The sequence below is a fragment of the Pyxicephalus adspersus genome, chromosome 9 (genome assembly GCF_032062135.1).
Source record: "Pyxicephalus adspersus chromosome 9, UCB_Pads_2.0, whole genome shotgun sequence".
NCBI classification, from domain to species: domain Eukaryota; kingdom Metazoa; phylum Chordata; class Amphibia; order Anura; family Pyxicephalidae; genus Pyxicephalus; species Pyxicephalus adspersus.
The window spans coordinates 23,042,119-23,062,495 of NC_092866.1; the positions used below are offsets into that span (position 1 = coordinate 23,042,119).

General features: G+C 37.1%; 2 protein-coding genes across 5 annotated transcripts in view; one reads left to right on the forward strand and one right to left on the reverse strand.

The window, feature by feature from the left end:
* The window catches only part of NOD2 (nucleotide binding oligomerization domain containing 2), a 49,814-nt gene extending 35,956 nt beyond the window's left edge, over positions 1–13,858 (reverse strand). For 2 of the 4 annotated variants that reach the window (XM_072422923.1, XM_072422920.1), the window contains exon 1: positions 1,315–1,426. The gene's annotated coding sequence lies outside the window, so the exon portion shown is untranslated. Of the gene's footprint in view, positions 1–1,314; positions 1,427–13,795 lie in introns of those variants that run through there. The other 2 variants (XM_072422921.1, XM_072422922.1) reach the window with 2 other exon arrangements.
* Positions 10,619–20,377, forward strand: part of SNX20 (sorting nexin 20) — a 13,911-nt gene continuing 4,152 nt past the window's right edge. Inside the window, exons 1-3 of the mRNA XM_072422925.1 lie at positions 10,619–10,752; positions 14,012–14,145; positions 16,616–16,767. Of these exons, the coding sequence (XP_072279026.1) occupies positions 14,019–14,145; positions 16,616–16,767 (279 nt within the window). The 5' untranslated portion in view covers positions 10,619–10,752; positions 14,012–14,018. The remainder of the gene's footprint in view (positions 10,753–14,011; positions 14,146–16,615; positions 16,768–20,377) is intronic.

The following is a 20,377-nucleotide window of genomic DNA, read 5'->3' on the forward strand; positions in this document are numbered from 1 at the left end:
CCTAATAGACAAACATCTGTCCTAATTGCATTTATTAAAATAATGTACCTGTTCTGACTTACATACTAATTTACCGGAAGAAAAAATCCTACAGTCCCTATCTCGTATGTAACCCAGGAACTACCTGTACTGAAAAACAGGAAGCAGAACACACATATGTAACGTTATAATAATACTTTAATTTAACAAGGGACTGATGAATTGGTACATGTTAGTAGTCACATCCTAACTTCAGATGATTTTCTAATGGGGACCAGCAAAGGGTATAACAATAGCCACCTTGTTATCAGGATGCTAACTACATTTATACATTGGTATTGATCCATAAAGGAAAGGTTTCCCATAGAAATAACTGGACATATATAAGGCTGTTACGGTTGTATCCTGAGGAGCTTTTTCTGTGTCCCCCTCTTTTGTATGTCAAATTAAAGATCTCCTCTTGATTTTCACATTCAGATCCACAATTGTTAACAAACTATAACTTATGAATTATTGTATATTGTGTATATCTCCAGACGAAGCAGTAATAGGCTGCAGAATGCATAGAATCAAAACTCAACATATTGAATTAAATCTAACTTGTCGATACTGTGATGCTTCTAATAAGAGGCAAGCTTTAAATAATAATAATATTACTAAACAGTATTTATATAGTGCCAACATAATATGTAGCGCTGTACATTAAATAGAGGATCCAAATGACACATACACACTGTGTATTCCAGAAGGGAATATCAATGTCTTAAAATTGTTAAAAAATTATTACATTTAAATGTAGTTGTATGTGACACAAATTACAGCCTTTGTACCAGTTCTGTGTCCTTATTCTTCTTTCAATTGTAAATCACACAACACAGTGTTTGGAAGAATTGTGAAGCTCTATTACCATATTCAAATATGTGAACAGAACTACATAAATGTGAAACAGTATGGCGATGATAAACTTTAGATTTGTATCTAGCAGTGTATATATATTAGAAGTGGTTATTCATATCTGATCATTAAAATAATAATATACATTCATGTAGATCCACATGTGGTCACAGGAATATATGACCTGGTTGACAGCGCTTCCCACACCAAAAAACTACATTTAAAGCTTGAATCAAGTTTTGCCAGGAGTAAAAATAAAAATAAATCAATTATTCCAGGGAAAGCATTCTTCAACAATACGACAGTTGTGATGTTGCAACTGAGCAGTCTGACTTTTACTACATTACCATTACATATACAATCTAATTTCTAATTATTATAATCAGTCTAACCACTACTATTCTGACCACAAAACACTAACATATAAATCTCTTGACTTACCAGTAAATATGAATATTCACCTTCATGAAGTGTGAATGTTCTAAGAACTGTGTAAAAGTAAAAACAAACAGCAGCAGCCAACATGTCCTCTATGGGGATCACTGGCTCCTCCTATGTATTCACTCCTTCTATTCACATGGTGTATTCACTTTCACTTCTACTAAAGCTTTCCTCTCAATCTCTACACAGGAATCTATTCACAAAATGTCATATGTCACTCTATTAAGCAGTGATTACAAAATAGATGTTCATTTATTTAATCTATTCATTTTATCACTTAGTAAATATTTCTTGTAAAGTTAGTAACTAATTGCTACTTGTCAAAGCAGTAACAATTTTCCTAAATAAAGTTGGTTATGTAATGGGTACGTTTAGAAGGCTAAGAAAAAATTACCATTGTGATAAGAAACATTACTGAGGTTCAATTTACCAATTTACAAAGCTTTGGCACATGGAAAAGGAACTTAATTTTGGTCAAAAGAATAATTTTTAAATCTCTGGCTGAAAATGTTTGTTAAAAAATATAATAGAGAATGGAGGCTAAGGCTGTAAGAAAAAGTTCACTTTCTAAAGCACTTTGGTCACATTAGTATGGGTGGTTGCAATAATTGTTCTATTAAGCCTTGAGAAAATGTGTTCTGTAGTCTTGGCTATCAGTTAGGGCAGTGGCAGCCAATCTGTATTTTATTTGCAATGTTTTTATTAATAAAACAAAAATATTATTCTAATAAACTCCTATATTCTGAATGACAATTTTCACCTTTATATTCATGAACTGTACTAGAGGAGAAAGAATAAGGGAGGTGCAGCGTGACGTCAGTGTAGTCAGAAGTTGTATGAGGCAACCATTGCCGAGCCGTACGCTTCAGTATTGTTTCATCATTACAACATTTACCCCGCTCTGCCAATACCAATTCTCATGAGATTGTTTTATTTTATTTGTTTATTTCTCAGATGCTCTTTTAGGTAAGTATGACCTTAACTGTGTATTTTCTTTACCTGTTATGTTTAATGGCATCAACTAGTTTGACTTTGATAATTATCATTTCTTGTTTGGTCTTAGAGAATAAACTAAACACATAAGGAGTGAGAAAAAACAAACAAATATTTTGCATTTCTTTAGTAATACCAAAGCTAATACAACTAATGATAATAGTAACATAAGTAATACATCACGTGAGCTGATCAATAAATCAGAGCCCTCATAGTCCTTGTCAGGCACCATTAGATTATTATTTAACAAATGTATTTGTCTTTTTTTTTTAAAAAATACATAATAATGGTCGGCGGGATTTAAAATTATGAATTTAGTGGTCCGTGAGGTCTGAAAGATTGTCAACCGCTGAGTTAGGGTGGGGGGTCAAACATTTTAGTTGTCCACAGTACAGATAAAAATAAATCTTTCAGTAGAATCATCTGTTTTAGAGAGGTGAATTCCCTCCATTTTGGGAGATTTTTCCAACTTACTGTTTTGTAGAGAAGTGGAGGAAACTTCCCTAATGGTACACAACCTGCAAAAAAAAAAAGTTGCAGTGGTTTTAAAACTTCCTTTCTCTGAGCCTTTATTAAAGTTCTCCAGGGCTGGAGAGGACATACTTTCATCAGTGAAGCTGGGTTATTCAGCAAACCTGGAATGGATCCCCTAAAAGTGATTTGCTATTTGTTAGCAAATGTTTTCAATTCTGGACCAAATCCATTCCAGCTTTTTTGTATCACCCAGCTTCACTGATAAAAGTGTATCCTCTCCAGCCTTGGATAGCTTTAATAAATTAGACCCACTGTCTGAAACTACAAAAAAAGTTTTGGCATTTGGTGTATTTAACAGAGATCTATTTTAAAAATTATGTATTGCTCCAAAAACAAACACTCCTACAAAGTCTACCCGTATCAAGAAAACCCAACTGAGCATTTAGATGATTTAGGCGCATCAACATAAAAAATGTGCAAAGTTTGCAGTCAGTTTTCTTTCAGAGCTAGAGTTATCCAGTCAGCAATGAAGTTGAATATGTCTGCATAGCTTTAGGTCTTACTTAGCAGGGGACGTTAGACCTCTGTAGAGAGACCACTGCTTTGACACAGAAATCATGAGTCTTTCTCAGTACACTGGAAATGAAAGGCTTTTTTACTCAGGCTTTGGTTGTTTCCTAAATAGGACTGAAAGTCTGCCTTTATACACCATTAGGGCTCTATTTATGAATTCACTATAGATTAGTTTTTAATTTTTGTTTATACAGATAGCATTTCCTATTTTGACAGCTGTGCACTTTTGAGATTGACCACTAGGTGGCAGAACAAGTCATTGGACCTGATTTATGAAAGCTTCCCAAGGCTGGAGCAGATACACTTGCATCAGTGAAGCTGGGTGTTCCAGCAAACCAGGAATGGATCTGGTCCAGGATTCAAAACATTAGCTAGCAAATAACTTTTAGAAAATCCATTCCAGGTTTGCTGGATCACCCAGCTTCACTGGAGAAAGTATATGCTCTCCAGCCTTGTAGAGCTTTAATAAATCAGGCTCACTGTTTTAATAGGAGCTGAAATGAGAAGTGACCATCTGTCAGTGAATTTCAGACAAATTTACTGGGGAATAATTTATAAATGGAGCACTTTGTGTCAAAGCATCTGGAATGCATTTAAATGCTTAACCAATTTTATTACAGGATCAAGAATACATATTTTTATCTAAGATATTATGATATAATGAAATTAATAAAAATAATACTCAATAATATTTCATGTAACTTTGGTATTGCAGTATCATACTCATGAGGATAATATAACTATGGGATTGTGCCCTCTAGCGGTCAGATGGTGCAGTTTATTTATGAGCTGAGCATGAAGAAATTTAAAAAAAAAGAAAAAACACTATGCAAGCCATAAAGCAGTTTCTTGACCTTTTTAACATAATAGAACCCTTGAAATAACTTTCAGGCTTTAGGGAACCCCTGATATAGTTACTATATCCACATCTCACAGAACATTAGCACAGTAGATATTGGGAAGAATGCCTCTTATATCGCTGAGCAGTGGGAAGAATGTCAACCTTACACATAGCTTAAAAGATCATTGGTGACACTTAAACTGATCTTAGAGGCACAAACTGCTCATTACTCAAGGTATCCCTGGCAGACTCTGGAGGAATTGTAGGGGTTCCACAGAACCCTGGTCATAAAGTGAACCAACATTATTTCCAGATTTTACCTTTAACAAAAAATAGCTCCACAGAAGAATACTATTATAGGTAAACACCATCAGTCATATATGAAAAATAAAAATTATAAAGTTATTTGAACTCGATAATGATATATTTAAAAAAATATATTAAAGTTATACTACGCAGCCTGAATTAAATTGTACTAAATGATGAAGCGTATAAAAGCAAGGCATCCTTTCCCAGTTTATTCTATTGACCTAAACTAAACTAAAACAAATGGCCATAAGGTACTTAATTATCTCCTGGGGCAAGGTTCTCTAGGGCCCAGACTGCTGCTATCTTCACTTGCACTTCTGTTTACTGTCTAAACATGAGGAAATGGTACCAACTGTCTGCTCAAAGACACTAATCCGGACCCGTGCTATAGATATATTATCCCTGAAAGAAATGTCTGTCATTTGCAGGATTTTTAGGGTGCCATATCATCATGCGAATTGCTCATTACATGTATGCTGCTCAGACCTGTAGGAAGAAGAGGACATTATTCATATTATTATTACACAGTATTTATATAGCACCATCATATTACACAGCCTTGTACAAAGTCTATAGTCATGTCACTAGGTGTCTGTCAAAGGGGCTCACAATCTAAAGTCCCTATCTCAGCCATACCAACTTTGTATTTTGGGTTTTTAAATAAATTCTGGATAGGGGGGTTGATGCAAAGTCTGAAGTTCCACTGTACTACAACCCACTATGATGCAAAGGTTGGCAGGTCACCATAATGTATGAAAATCCACACCTGCAGTATTTTTTATCTAAGCCATACATAATATTACACTGTATGCATGATGTAGTGCCGGTATGTTGGCAGCTACTGTGCTGTATGGGTACACTGGGTTATCATACTAAATCAGGGGTTGGTAAAGTTTAATGGCCACTAGGCCATTTATGGGGTGGGCTGGAGCACACTAGGCCGGACCTGCCCTAATGGCTCAGCTCACCAGGAAACGCCCCCTAAAGTGAAATCCCTCTCTTTCATGTGCATTGCAGAGGAGAGGGATTTACCTTCAGAAGCTTTCCCTATTTACCGTGGCGGCGGAATATCAACACCGACTGCAGTAAATAGGGGAGCAACAGCAAGGAGGCAAGACCGGAGCCCTGGCAGCTCCGGCTCTCATAGTTTTCTAATGCCCCCTGGCAGATCCAGCTGGCTACCCGCGGCTCTGGAGCCGTGGGTTGCCGGCCAGCATTAGGCCGGGTTGGCCAGGGGACGTTAGGCCGGAACGAACTACCGGCTAGGCTATATCTGGTCTAAAGACCGGAGTTTGCCGACCCCTGTTCTAAATGTATAGCAGCCGATCCCTGAATAAACAAAATTATTATATTTTGTAAAAGCAAAAGATATAACACTCACCAAATACTTGAGCACATGTTTTAAATGAAAGAGAACCATTCACTTGCAGTAAATGTTTGGTGAATTTCAAATTTACTGCTTGAAAATGATGCTTTTATCACCTAATGAGGAAATAGTAAAATGAGAGGTAAATTGTAGTATTAGTAAACCAGAACTAACTGATGTACAGATTACCACAAGCAGCATAAGCATCCGTGTTGTCAGTATTAAAAATCAGAGCAGTTATTTTATTTAATTGCTTTGTGATGATATGAATAAAAAGTATTCCTAATTGTAATCAGCAGTGCATTTGGTTACTTCTTTACCTCTTTTTATTCAACAATTTAAAGATAAGACGACCAGCATATTAATTTATTTCGGCAGAAGGTTATTGTGAAATCACTAAAGCTGCGTACACACGTGCAATTTTTGTCGTTGGAGTGAATCTTTCACGATCCTTTCTAACGACAAAGGGCTACACGATGCATGAACGGTGCTGTACATACAGCACCGTTCATGCTCTATGGAGAGGAGAGGGGGAGAGCGACGGAGCGGCACCCTGCTGCGCGCTCTCTCCCTTCCCTTCCATTAGGATCGGTCGTCGTTCATCGTCCATGGATCCGCCAGGACGGTCGTTCGGACGATGGACGACGCCGACTGTACAGACACCAGATTTTCGCCCGATATCTGGCAGATGCCGATTATCGGGCGATAAAAATCTGACGTGTGTACGCAGCTTAACTCCCAACAATACAATTTTCCTTGGGACTGTCCTGAAATTTGCAGGAAATGCCTGGTTCCACGGATACACCCCATGCTGCTGGTAGGTCTAAGACCACATACACACATGCAATATTTGTCGATCTTTCACAATCCTTTCCAACGACAAACTACTGCACGAGGCATGAACAAGCGCTATACATTCAGCACTGTTCTGCTCTATGGAGAGGGGGAGAGCAACAGAGCGGCACCCTGATGCGCGCTCTCCCCCTTCACTTCCATTAAGATCGTTCGTCGTCCATGGTCCATGGATCCAACAGGACGGTTGTTCAGACGATGGACGACGAGCGCTGTACACACGCCAGATTCTCATCCGATATAGGGTCGAGAACCTGAGCCTGAGTCGATTATCGGATGAGAACCATTGCAAGTGTGTACGTAGCCTAATGGTTGTAATACTCAGATTCAATTAAATGGTTACAAGTCCTGATGGAGGGTAATTGTTTTAAATTACAATGACTTGTTTAATTTGATTATATGATAGATTGATATAATGACTTCTGGACTTCTTACAAACTGTTGTTGGTGCTCTTAATTTTTGTTTACTTAGAGGTGGATTCCTGGCATCAATGACTGCATGCTTTGTGATGTTGGTAAGCTGCATCAATAAAGCCATTGAGCCTAATGAACTTGTTGCAGCCACATTGCATCTATGGAATAATAATCATATAAAGTCCTTCGACCTTCTGGTGCTTTTTTACTTGTATGCTTAACGTATGGACCCTCTGCCAACAATAAGAGCAGATGGGTAAAATGAAAAACGGAAATGAATGCTTAGGTTAATTGTATTGCCCTCTCCAATCTGTGTATGTACTGTACTGATCTTACCATAATTGTACTGATAAATTTATTGTGGGGCTGATTTACAAGATTACAGCTAAATAATCCAGATCAGATTGGAAGCAGTTGTCCTAAATAAGCAATGAGAATAGGATTTTTAATTTATGAAATCAAACCCAGGAAATATTAATTTCTTTTTAGCATTCTTTTCACTAGTCTTCAATAAATTACCGTATTTTTCGGACCATAAGACGCACTTTTTTTCCCCCTAAAGTGGGGGGAAAATCAGGGTGCGTCTTATGGTCCGAATGCATATTTTTTTACTTACCTGTATCCCCGCCGGTCCCCGCAGCCAGTGTCCTCCTCTGTGTTCCTGTGTCCCAGCGTGCGGCACTTGTGCCCGCCCACGAAGGCGGCGCCGATTGATTTCATGAATGCCGATCGGCGCCGCCTTCATGGGCGGGCACAAGTGCCACACGCTGGATCTCAGGGAAACACAGAGGAGGAACACAGACAGAGGCAGATAGCAGCCAATGTCTGTGTTCCTCCTCTGTATTCCAGCGTGCGGCACTTGTGCCCGCCCACGAAGGCGGCGCCGATTGATTTGATGAATGCCGATCGGCGCCGCCTTCATGGGCGGGCACAAGTGCCACACGCTGGATCTCAGGGGAAATCAAATGAATTTTTTTTTTCTTGTTTTCCCGTGCGGAAAACCTGGTGCGTCTTATAGTCCGGAGCGTCTAATGGTCCGAAAAATACGGTAGTTGTTTTCACGTGTTATTGCATTGTTTGATATGTTTTTCACATTTTTCTGTCTCCTCTTTCACAAAAACCCTGCCCTTGCCTCTGGTACAAATTAGAAATACCAGTAATTATTTTAGTGACAAAGCAAGTTCCTTCTATGAAAACACCCAATCTGATCATGTATCAGGTCCAATGAAAGAAAGGTAATGTGAAACACCTATTTATTCTGAGATTGGTTTTCATATAGAGAATATGAACAATGACCCCTAGATGAAATGTATTTATATACAGCATATAATAATCTAACAGCTACTATACCTAGTTTATTTATATTTATAAGTATTGCAGTCATTTTTTTTTAAAAGCAATTGTTCATTTTTAAATTCATTCAAATTTTTTTTTTCAGTACACAATATCTTTACAAATTATGGGACAGCAGATAGGGTAACAATGTAGGGAAATTGTTTAGTAAGTAGAAAATGATTTCTTTGTCTCCTTTTCCTATAGTAATTGTAATACTATAAATATTTATCCCAAATGCAATGCTTCTTTATTTCTGTGTATTGCATAAATGCATGTTGGGTCTGATTTATTAAAAGAGAAGATAGACTATCATAAGAGAACCTGGGTGATCCATAAAACATAGAATGGATTTGGTCCAGGATTTAATACATTTGCAAGTTAATAGCAAATACAATCCATTCCAGGATTGCTAGATCACCCAGAAAACTGAAGCCTGGGTATAGTGTATATATCAGCCCTCAAATGAGGCAGAAACCATCAGCACAGCCACTGAGAGTAAATGCTGCTCACATATAACAGATGTATATTATATATAAGGAGGAGATTAAGATTTTAACAAATGTGCATTACAATCGGCTTTTCTTAGGTCAAGGGGGTTCCTAAATTGGGCTGCAACTTAACAATGGTAAGAAAAAAATAAAGCAATCCCACACTAATTAACGAATAAAAAACCTAAAAATACTAACCTATGTACTAAATAACCAGCTAAATAATGTAGCATAATATATTAAAATACGATTTAAATACCTTTACTTATATTAAGCACATTTCTCTGTGTAATTTCTATGGTAGATTGTAACCTCTTGGGGGAGGGGCCCTCTCCTCCTGTGTCACTGTCTGTATCTGTCTATCATTTGCAAACCCCATTTAATGTACAGCACTGCGTAATATGTTGGCGCTATATACATCCTGTTTAATAAAAATAATATTATTAATTATTATATCAGAAAGTTTTTTTTTGAGCAATACTTCTGCAGATCCTGAGTGAGTTCCTGAGTGTTCTGCAGCTGGGGAGAGGGGGCTTCATTATAGCCTTCCCTGTATGGGAAACATTGCCAAGAGGACAATAAAAAGTACGAGGGATAAAATAAGGGATTGCTTCACCAAAAAAAAAAAATGTCCAACTTATATTGATAGACTCACAGAGCATTTTTTGTGATGAAAAATACCTAATTCTTCAAACTATATTTATACCACAAAGTAAAGGCTACTGCATGGGTAGTATGCAGACAATAAAAGACACAAAAATGTTGTATTTTTATTGGAAATATATGAAAGTAAATTATATTTTATGTTTTAACTTTAAATCTGATAAATTGGGTGTAAAAATGAATGTATTATGACAAGGCTGCATTACAAAAATTCACCACAAGATGGAACCATAGTATAGCCAAACAAGTTTGGCCCTATTGTAAAACAGAACTAAAATATGTATTTTTGCTGTTTTTTTTTACCTACTACTTAAAGCGTACCTATACTCAGACTTTTTACTGTACATAAACCGTGGAGAACCCCTTTATGTAGGGTAAAAATTCAGTTTTTTTAGTTTTGTTTTTTTAGGTGCAACACTGCCCCCTAATTCTCAGCCGCCTAGGTGGTCAAGAATGAATAGGCGCACAAAGGCGCATACCTTCGTCAGGCATCCCGGGAGGCTCTTGGGCACTCCTTCTATGCATGCCCGAGCATCTCGGAGCCTTTTTGCTGAGAAAAATTTGCCGATCTCACGCATGCACACGTAACCTTATTGCCGAGGTTATTTAATAAAAGTGTAGCTACAGTGACTGGTCACACGTACCATGGATGCAATAAACATTTTACTGGAATTCTTGTTACACGTAAGCAAAACAAGAATCATGATCGGTAGATAAAGTTCTCCAGGTTGGAAGCCCTAAAGTCACGTACACAAGTTTTATACTGGGAGAAGATATATATATATTTATATATATATTTATTTATTTATTTTTTGAGCCTGCTACAGACCAGAGGATTTTTTATGTCCTGATATGCAAAACCTTAGAATTAAAAGAGGGTGTATATATATATATATATATATATATATATACATCTCTGTGCCTGGCAATGTAATGCAGGTTCATAGCAGTGCAACCATTGTGTAAACACCCATATTGTATTTAAATAAAGGGAAGTAGAAGCTGTCACTTCCTCCTTTCTTCTGAGCTGCAGGTTTGCATTAGAACTGTTCTGTTCTCGGAGGTCAAACAACAGCATTTATATTCGGTGATGAAAGAAGACTATTTCTTTGATGTGACCCCAATTAAAGGTAAGCCTGATCTCTGACTCATCTACATTTACACCATCTATATCTGAAAGCAGATAACTTATTTCCCTTCCACTATCTAGCCGTTTACTGCAATTCTCCTTTAAAGAAACATTCTAGTAGAACAAAAATGAAAGTTTCATGCAGTTACACAGCTGACGTATATCTATAAAAATATTTTCCTGCGTGAGAAAAATTCCATGGTGGTATCAGCATAGTTATATAGTAAGTCTGGTTGAAAAAAGACATAAGTCCATCAAGTTGAACCACTAGGAAAATAAACATATCCCAGATATAAAACCCTATGGTGCATAGGTTTGCTTTAACGCAAAACTGAAAATATATCTTAAATTTTAAGGGCCACCTGACACCCTCCCCCATCAGGACTGTAGCATTCTTGCTTTGGGGAAATGGCTGCCTGTAATCTATCTATTAGCTGATATGCAACAGTCATAGAAGCAGATTTAGAACCTGATTTATTAAAGCTTTCCAAGGCTGGAGAGGATACACTTTCAGTGAACCTGAGTGATCCAGAAAACCTGAAATGGATCTGGTCCAGGACTGAAATTGTTTGCTAACAAATAGCAAATGACTTTTAAGAAATCCATTCCAGGTTTATAGGATCACCCCGCCTTGGAGAGCTTTAATAAATTAGGCTCAATCTGTATATATATATATATATATATATATATATATATATATATATATATATAACACATGACGGTGCCCCTTAGAGATGCACGCTATGCACTTAAAAAAAAAATGCCACCATAAGCAGCAGTTTTTTGTTTATTTTTGTTTTTTTTCCAAAGAGATTTTGCCAAAAACCTGTACCTCCTGATGACTTATTTAGTGTGTTCAGGACCACTTCAAAACTCACTATTCTACACTTCACTATTTAGAGAAAGTATTGAAGCCACAGGGTCAGTATGACAGCCAGGCAATTAGTATTTGTGAAATTTGACACTACCAATAGAAGGGAACAGGATCAGACAGAGAGGTTCAAAGTGTTCCACTACACATGGGCCCCAGGTCCTCCTTAGCCAACAGGAGCCCCACACAAGACCCATGTTATTTAGGGAGGGGAGTCAGTTCTCCACTTATTGTATTTGGGTAAAGAAAACAGCTTACGGTTTGTCTAGAACCTGCTTTAGATATTTAGATTTTTCAATATTAAATTTAGCTTATTACAATATTTTAATTTTTAAAATTATTTCCTGAAAACTGTGTACATCAGAGCTATCTCCCCAATGACCAAACACAAGATGTTCATATAAATAGTTATTTCTGATTTTTAATCCACACCTTACTAAATTTATTACAGTCTTCTTTTTGTTGTGCTAGGGGACAACATAAATCATAAACATAACATACCTCAGGTAACTATGATAAAGGATGAGGCTATGTTCACAATGGTCATGAGGTTGCGTTGAGTTTACTGCTTCCTCATGCCAGGAAACTGCTGCATCTCGGGAGATGCTTTATGTAGCTTCTCCCTGCAGCAGTTGAATGAATAGGGGCGGCTTGCAAATGTTTTTAGTCCTGGAGCAGATCCATCCCAGGTTTACTGGAACATCCAGATTTAGCCATGGTAATCTACATTCTCCATTTTTGAAGAGCTCCAGTAAATTGGGCCCATTTCTCTTACTTTCTGTTGGGTCTCTGGAATGAGACACAGACAAAAAAAAAACTTGACAGAGGTCTTAACTATTCCTGACTTTGTCCAAAAAAGTTTTGCATTTACAGATATTTATCTACATTAACTATTTAACAGAATCTCTTAACTTGAGAATTTGTGCCTTCTACAAGCATCATTTGACATTCACAATGCCTTTGTATACATTAATGCAATTACAAATCAATGTTCTCAGGACAATCCAGGCAGGGTTTTATTGTTGCTGTCCTTTCAGAATGTAATATTTTTTAAATGTTCAATAATATTTTACCTGCCCTGGATTCATATACCTAAAACTGCTAACACAGCAATTAAACAGCATGCTCTAAATTTCAATCTCTTGGATTAGGTGGGTGGTAAAGGGTATTTGTGCACCAGCCTCTGTGTTTTTTGTGCTTTTTGTGTTGATGTGATATTGGAGCTTGCCAGTCGACTGTGCTAGAAATGGGTGGCACAGGACATTTGGTCTAGCGGAAAGTGTAAATGCATCTGTGCTCATAATATATTTATTGTTTGATAAATTGTGATGCAGACATGCTGGCATGGTATCTACTTTGCTTCCCAGGAGGTATGGGCTTTGAATCTTTTTTTATTTTATGGGCTCATAGAGGATACTGGCAAAAATCAGATACTTTTTAGGCTGTGTCCAAGGCCTGTGACTAATATTGCTGAGAAAGAATCAATTCCAATTCAATCCTAGCAAAAATATTTAATAAACTACAGTGTTACCTTGGTATAAATCCTTAATTCGTTCCAGATCCTTGGATTTATACCAAACAAATTTTTCCCATAAGAAATAAAAAGAAAATTATTAATCCGTCCCCATGAAAAAAATCCTATTGTTATTGGCTTATTATACATTGATGGGGCTGTATAGAATAATTTAAACACTGCTTAATACTAAAGTATATAAATACAAAAGCAATTAGATGAAATACATGAAAATTTAACCTCCCTTTAACTTGCTGAGAAAAGTCGGGTGCCCACTAAGATGGTGCTGAGAAGGAAGGACGAGGAGATGTTATGTAAATCACAGAAAGTTATAGCGCGGGTTGTTCACTGAATGGTAGCAAATGGCATACTGATGCTTGTGGGCAGTCGTGGCTTTGTCTCGAGAGAGGTAAATAAGGGTATCACGCGGTGAAATGACTCATTTTGACCCATACAAGTTCTAGCACAAAGGTTGTATACCAAGCAAAGGTTATATACCAAGAAAAATTTTACATGTCCAAACAGAACTTATACCTAGTTGGACTTATTCCAAAGCAGACTTATACTGGGGTACCACTGTACTACTTAACAAAAACACCTATAAAGTTCAAAAGATCACTACATAAATCTGATATTTAAGTATACATCTAGAATTCCTACCTGTCCCCCAGTCCTGTGCTTCTTGAATTTCTGTCTTCTTTAAATTTACTACATCATTTTTCCTCTTTATGCATAGTACATTGCTTTATTTACCACATTTTTGCAATCTTCGTGTCAGTTAGTTGTGAAATGATTTCTGTGAAAATAAAAATATAATGAGTAAAGTATTTCAAAATTGGTTATCCTGTGATTTAAGTCATGTTGTGTTTCCTACAGGGACAGCATGAGTGCTGAAGGCTTTATGAACGATGAGCCATTAAGGTTTTGTGATTCCCCAACATTACCTGAGGAAGCAGAACACTCTGGGAATACAGCGAATGATGAGCCAAATGAAGATCAACCCCAAGAAAGTAATGCTAATTTAAAATTGTTGATTATGTACTGATTTATTTATTTCTTTTACTGATATATTACCAGACACAAGGGGAACATAATATTATAATTATAATATTATAAATAAAATAATATAAATATAGTATAATATACCTATAACACTCCCTATTATATAAAATTATATTAGGGAGTGGATATTTCTAACAACTCTTTAATCTATAAGGTAAAGTTAGTTCGTATCACAACCTGTATTCTGTGGTCTGTGCTGATTCCATTAAAAACAGACTTTTGGTGGCTGGTGGTTCCAACTGATAGTCTCATTGAGTTTTTTCTACTTAACCCAACGATTGGAGGAAAGGTCAGTTACATGGTATTGACAGATCATTGGACTGTTTTTTTCTGTATTCTTCCAAACAGAATAATAATGCTCCTTTAATACATCTAAGCACTAAGCACATTTGCAAAGCACATAAAAAGAAATGAACACTCATTTACATACAATATTATGGTAAATACAGCATATCACAAAAGAACATTGGAAGAACACACAATATACCCCAGGATAGAGATGAATAGGCTGCATTTATTATTTTCAACAAATATAACAAGCATTGACTGAAATGTTGCTAATACAACATATTTGAAACTGCAGACCACACTATACAATTTTAGTATGGTACGTACTACCATACTAAAATTGTAGTATGGTAGTAGTATGGTAGTAGTACTATACTGCATCTACCATACTACTATAAATTGTATAGTATTATGGTAGATGCAATATAGTAAATTGGATGCTAGTTTTATTTTTTTATAATTTGACTGATTTTGGAAAATTATTTTTAAGTTAATTTATCTCAAAGCCAGCAATAGGTTCTTAAGCAATCTTTTAAAAGGAGCAAGGAACCGATTAGGATTTTATTTTTTGATAACCATGACACCTTACATGACCACAGACAAACCTTGCTTATCCAGCACCCACGGGGAATGGCGGATTCTGGATAGATGCAGTTTCCGGATAACTGAGGTTATTCTGAAACTGAGGTTTCTCAGCCATTCAGCACTAGACTTGAATGGGAGGACTTGAAAAGTTAAGGCTTTTCCAGTTAAGGCTGTTCCAGCCTAGGAAGAGATGCAAGGCAAAGTCAGGTAAGCATGACAGGGCTCAAGAAGGCACGGGTCAAATTAGGAACAAACTACAGGTCGGCCAGGGCAGACTGAGATCATTCAGCAAGAATGATAAGCAGCTGCAGCCCTAAATAATTAGTGAGTGGATCCAGTGAGCTAGGTTCCGGTTAAAATATCTCTCTGGCAGATTGCAGTATTGCCAGTTGAAATTTAAATACACTAGACCCCCGACTATCTGGCTCACAAGTATCCATCCTCCGTACTATCCGGTCTAGTTAAAAAAAAAATTCTCCGTAATAAAATGCCGGGGTGGTGCAAGCGGGTGTCTGCTGGAGTCCTCCTGCATGGCGCAAGTTGAGACGTGTGGGGCGCGGATTTCCCCTGCCCTGCTGCCTGCTTTTCCTTTCTCCGGTTGTGTGTCAAATATTGGCGGGTGCCGCGTGCTGGCCTGTGGAAGAGAGTACTGTTTTAATAGCACTCCGAACTATCCGGCTATTTTGTTATCCGGCCTGCCTTTACGCCACATTGGGCCGGATAGTCCAGAGTCTACTGTATTTCACCGCCGATATCAATGTGATATTAAGTGGCAGCAGTACAGATCGCGATAAACTGAACCCCTGGTGTCTCCTTCGTGAGCTGTGCTGCACAAAGTGCTAGCCTGACATACTCATAACAAAAAATATTCCAAGAATATTTAATCCTTTAAGTGGAAAATTCATCTGATAGAGTTCAAAAAGGTTTAGGAACCTTCAAGAAGGAACGTTCATCACTCTCTTTAAAGAATGTTGACTGAACCAGGCCCATTCACCCAGCTGTAATAACAATGTATTTTTAGAACATAAGCCACACCTTACATTACAAGCCTAGATGTTTACATAATGTATCCTGTGTTTCTTATTATTGAAATTAGTACAGATTATGTGGTTCCTATCGGTTTACAGATATATGACCTTTTAACGTTGAGAGAAGAGCAAGAGAGGTCAAACTGCAATAACCTAGAGCTCTCATCCTAGTTTGCATCTAATGTGCTTGTTATTCTGAATGACCAAAGCTCAGATAGTTATGGTGTGGTATAGTGTTGAAGCTTGCTCCCTATCTCCCTTCCTCAAATATTGGGATCCAGGGCTATGATAAGCTTCCTCAATGGTCAACAGAAATGTGTGTTGAGAGGGTGTGGGCACATTACATCACTTTCATCAGGAAGTGCACAAGCTTTTTGGAGTGGGAAGCAAATATGTACCTGCACCTGTAGACTTATACCAGCTTCTTTTATTTTCAATTAAAATGAACACTAGTGTATTCATACTCATATTATGTCATTATTATGCTTTAAACTATGTTTATCATTTTTGTGGCTAGGTAACAACTCCCCTCCCCGTCAGCACCACCTAATGACTACAAGAGAACTCCAGCTGTACTGGCAAAAAGAAAAATATGATGGAAAGCCAATTAAACTTCTATTTCAGATCCAGTCGACTCGCATTGCTGAGGATTATCTGTCTAAATTTGTGGTAAGGTAAACTATTAAAATGACTGTAGTCAAATGACCACAATTCTCTGCACAGAAGTATCATGCAGAATGTCCAGATGATGTTCTAGGTTCATGATGATAATGGCATTAATATGCACTGGCAAGGAGGTCATTCACCCCAGTACACCCCAGAACTAAATGTAATGCAAAAACCCTCTTGTATTAAATTAGGCATACCTGCCTGATCACAGGTATTACAGTCACCTGTCGCAGGAGCCACCATCTTCTCCAAGGTTACTTATCTTCAGCCAGGCTGGAATGGTGTAACTGCCATGCATACCCCACATAGTACTCTGAGCTTACCATGTGTAGCTCTGTGTACAGGGAGGAAACTATTGCGAACAGACAGGTATGCTTATTTTATTACAGAAGGAACATCACCTATCCCTTCTGCAATGAAGGACCTGCCTGCTCACTTTAAGTGGCATTACATGGCATTGAGACCAGCACTGTAAGGGGAACATATAAGCAGCTAATGGAATGGACTTTTATCTCGTTGGCACACAATGATAGTGTTTTAACACGGGTTCCCCAAGACCTAGAAATGATTTATAAAGGATTTGCCCTAGGGCAATAATGTTGAGAAGAAATGTTGGTGAAGACCCTGGTGGCTTCAGTTTTTTCTCAACATACAGATAACCAATTAAGCAGCAATTGGAGCAATTGATAAAAATGCCTTGGAAAACAAAATCCATTAATTTTTTACATTGGTCAAACACAACTAAACAAATCAACAAATATATTTTGATTGCACTTCCCATTTGATTTTGCTCAAGAGTATGTTGCAAATAAAAGAATGTAATATGATACAGAAAATGTGGTATTTGAGCATACAATGTCAACATTTATAGCTGTTCCTTAAGGCTTGCTCAAGACTTGTATGTATTTTTCTGTCTGTATTTTATGTCCTGACACAGCATATAAAGGGAAAGCGTGAACCATAAAATACTCAGAACAATAGGTCTAGTTTAAAAACATAACCAAAAGTCAGGAACCTGGTGGTGGAAAGTAATAAAGAAATAACCTAATAAGAGTGCCTTTTTCATTATAGAAAATATAAAATCCCCCAGATTCCTACATGAAGAGGAATTACATTTTGTGTTCAAAAACTTGTCTGGTAACATGTTTTTTCTGAACTTTATCTTTGTGGAGACTGCAATTTGGTGAAGAAGCTTCCTTATGTTAAAGCTAACACCCCCACCCCAAAAACCGGTGATCTTATTATTGCTTCTTCTTGAAAAAGTACACCCATTTGAGGTGGAGGAAGCATAGACCCACAAAATAAATAAAGTGGAAGCAGGAAGACACTGCTGTGTTCTCTCTAGCAAAATAAACTTTAAACATTGCATTAGTGACCTCACCAAATGTCACTCCAAATCTTGTAAAAACAGCAAACAGCAGATAAATAGCAACAGAAGCAAAGAGCACAATAAGTTCACAACAATCAGCTCACATAAAACAAAAGATGTAAAAAAGGAAATCAAGAGACAAAAAATTCAAAATAAACAGCAGGTTGCAAAAAGCAATAAGACGACCCGCAAATTTGTTAAAATATAATAATAGTAAAAAGATCAGATCTGTGCATGTAGATCTTTCAAGATAACTCAGAGCTGGTCATTGGGAGCTTAATAGCTTGATATATGGTATACAAAATAAAAGAGTGGCATTCAACACCTTAGAGACAACAGCCTTAATTAAATCAAAATTGAGTTGGTTAAATAAAAAAGTAAATAAAGTGCCTGACTAGATGGCCTACACCAAGGAGTTCAATGGCTTGGTACCAATGGATTAACACAAGGTCAATATTGTGCCTATATTTAAAACTGACCTACTGAAATTAAAGGTGTGCTTACACTTTCTTGGCCTGCTTCACTTTTTCATATTACCCACTCTAAAAAACATACTTGAAAAGGTAAGTCCTTTTGAGAAAAGATACTTGTTCAATTTCGAGCTTACAAAGTCCCATGAGGAGACACCCTAGGTCATTGCAAAAGCATTTAAAAGGATGGTGGTACCATCCCACCAATTTTTATTAAGTGGAACTCTAATTGAATTTTTTTTTTCTTTTGAAAGTGTAGAGTAGTTGATTTAGGAAGGGTGCAAAGAGTATAAAGCTTCATACAGATGCTCAATAATTGTTTCCTGAAACAATGTTTTGAGATTGTTTTAGATGGCCGTTTTTTAATGACCACTGCTGCTCAACTATTGCCAAGTAGCTTGTTCTGTTATCCAGAGTGGGGGGGGGGGTAAGTGGAATGGGCTCTGTTACTAGAATTATAACAGTTAACAGTTGAAATTTAAAACAAAGGAATAGCTGTGGGTACTTTTTTAATAGGTGATACTTAAAATTTGCAAAACCGCTTAACACAGTACCCTACACAGACATCTAAGTTTAAATGTATTTGCTTTAAAAAGTTTAAAAAGTGTGTAAATGGATAAAAAATACCAGTTTGCAGATTGGTGCTTCTGCTACTGTATGGGGTTTAAATACAAAATAGGGCACTGCTTGCAATCTGGAAGAACAAATATTTAATCTCCACATATGGAAAGGCTTTTTCACAGAAAGAGTGTGAAATGTGGATTTTACTCTCTCTTTAGTTCTTGCTATCCCAGTCAACTACAGGTAGTCCCTGGGTTACATATGAAATAGGGACTGTAGGTTTGTTCTTAGGTTGAATTTTTATGTAAGTTGGAACAGGCACAAAATTTTAATAAATGCAATTAGGACTTATTATTAGACAGCATGGTGCCAGTTACTGTATAAGATCCTCACTGTGAGTTAATCACAAACAAAGCAAAAAAAAAAAAAAAAACTTAATGGAGCCTCTACATTCATTAACTTTTAGCGCAAGCTGTGCTTTGATATGCAAAAAGAAAAAAACTGCATAGTTTGTCTTGGTCATTAAAGAGTTACAAGAGCTTGCAGAAGAGCTCACCCACCACCTCAGCTGTGTTTAGCAAAAGATTTTTTCTGCAAGTCATGCAAACCGCCCACTTCCCCCTAAAGCTTTCATCCGTCCTGCACACCAGCAGGCAGGGAAGCCCCTTTTGTATCTAGGAGTATGTCAGATGTCCCTAACTCAGAGACTACCTGTATTACAAAAAAATTGGATACATTTTTAACTGTTTTATGGCAAAAACATTTTTGGATGTGACACCAAAACATATTTCTTTGTCCCTTTCTAGAGAAATAGCCTTGCATTCCTAAATGGACTGACATATAATTAACATTTATGAGTAATAACACCAGCCATTGTTGGTCTAGAGAATATTCAATTGCTTTAGGAGATCAAGAGATATTTTTCTTCTGTTAGAGAAATTGCACCAAGCATTGTAAGGCTGTTTTTTTTGTTTTTTGCTTTCCCCTTTATCATCATATACATTTATCAGAAAATATCATCCAATTAGGGTTTAGATCTCTTTTAAAGTAGAAAATGGAAAAACTCAGTACATGTACTTACCCTGTTTCCCCGATGATAAGACACTGTCTTATTTTTTTTTGAAGGCCAAAATATGCTCTAGGGCTTATTTTCAGGGGGATGCCTTATTTACCCATGAAGAAGACTACAGTACACAGTTATTGTTCATGT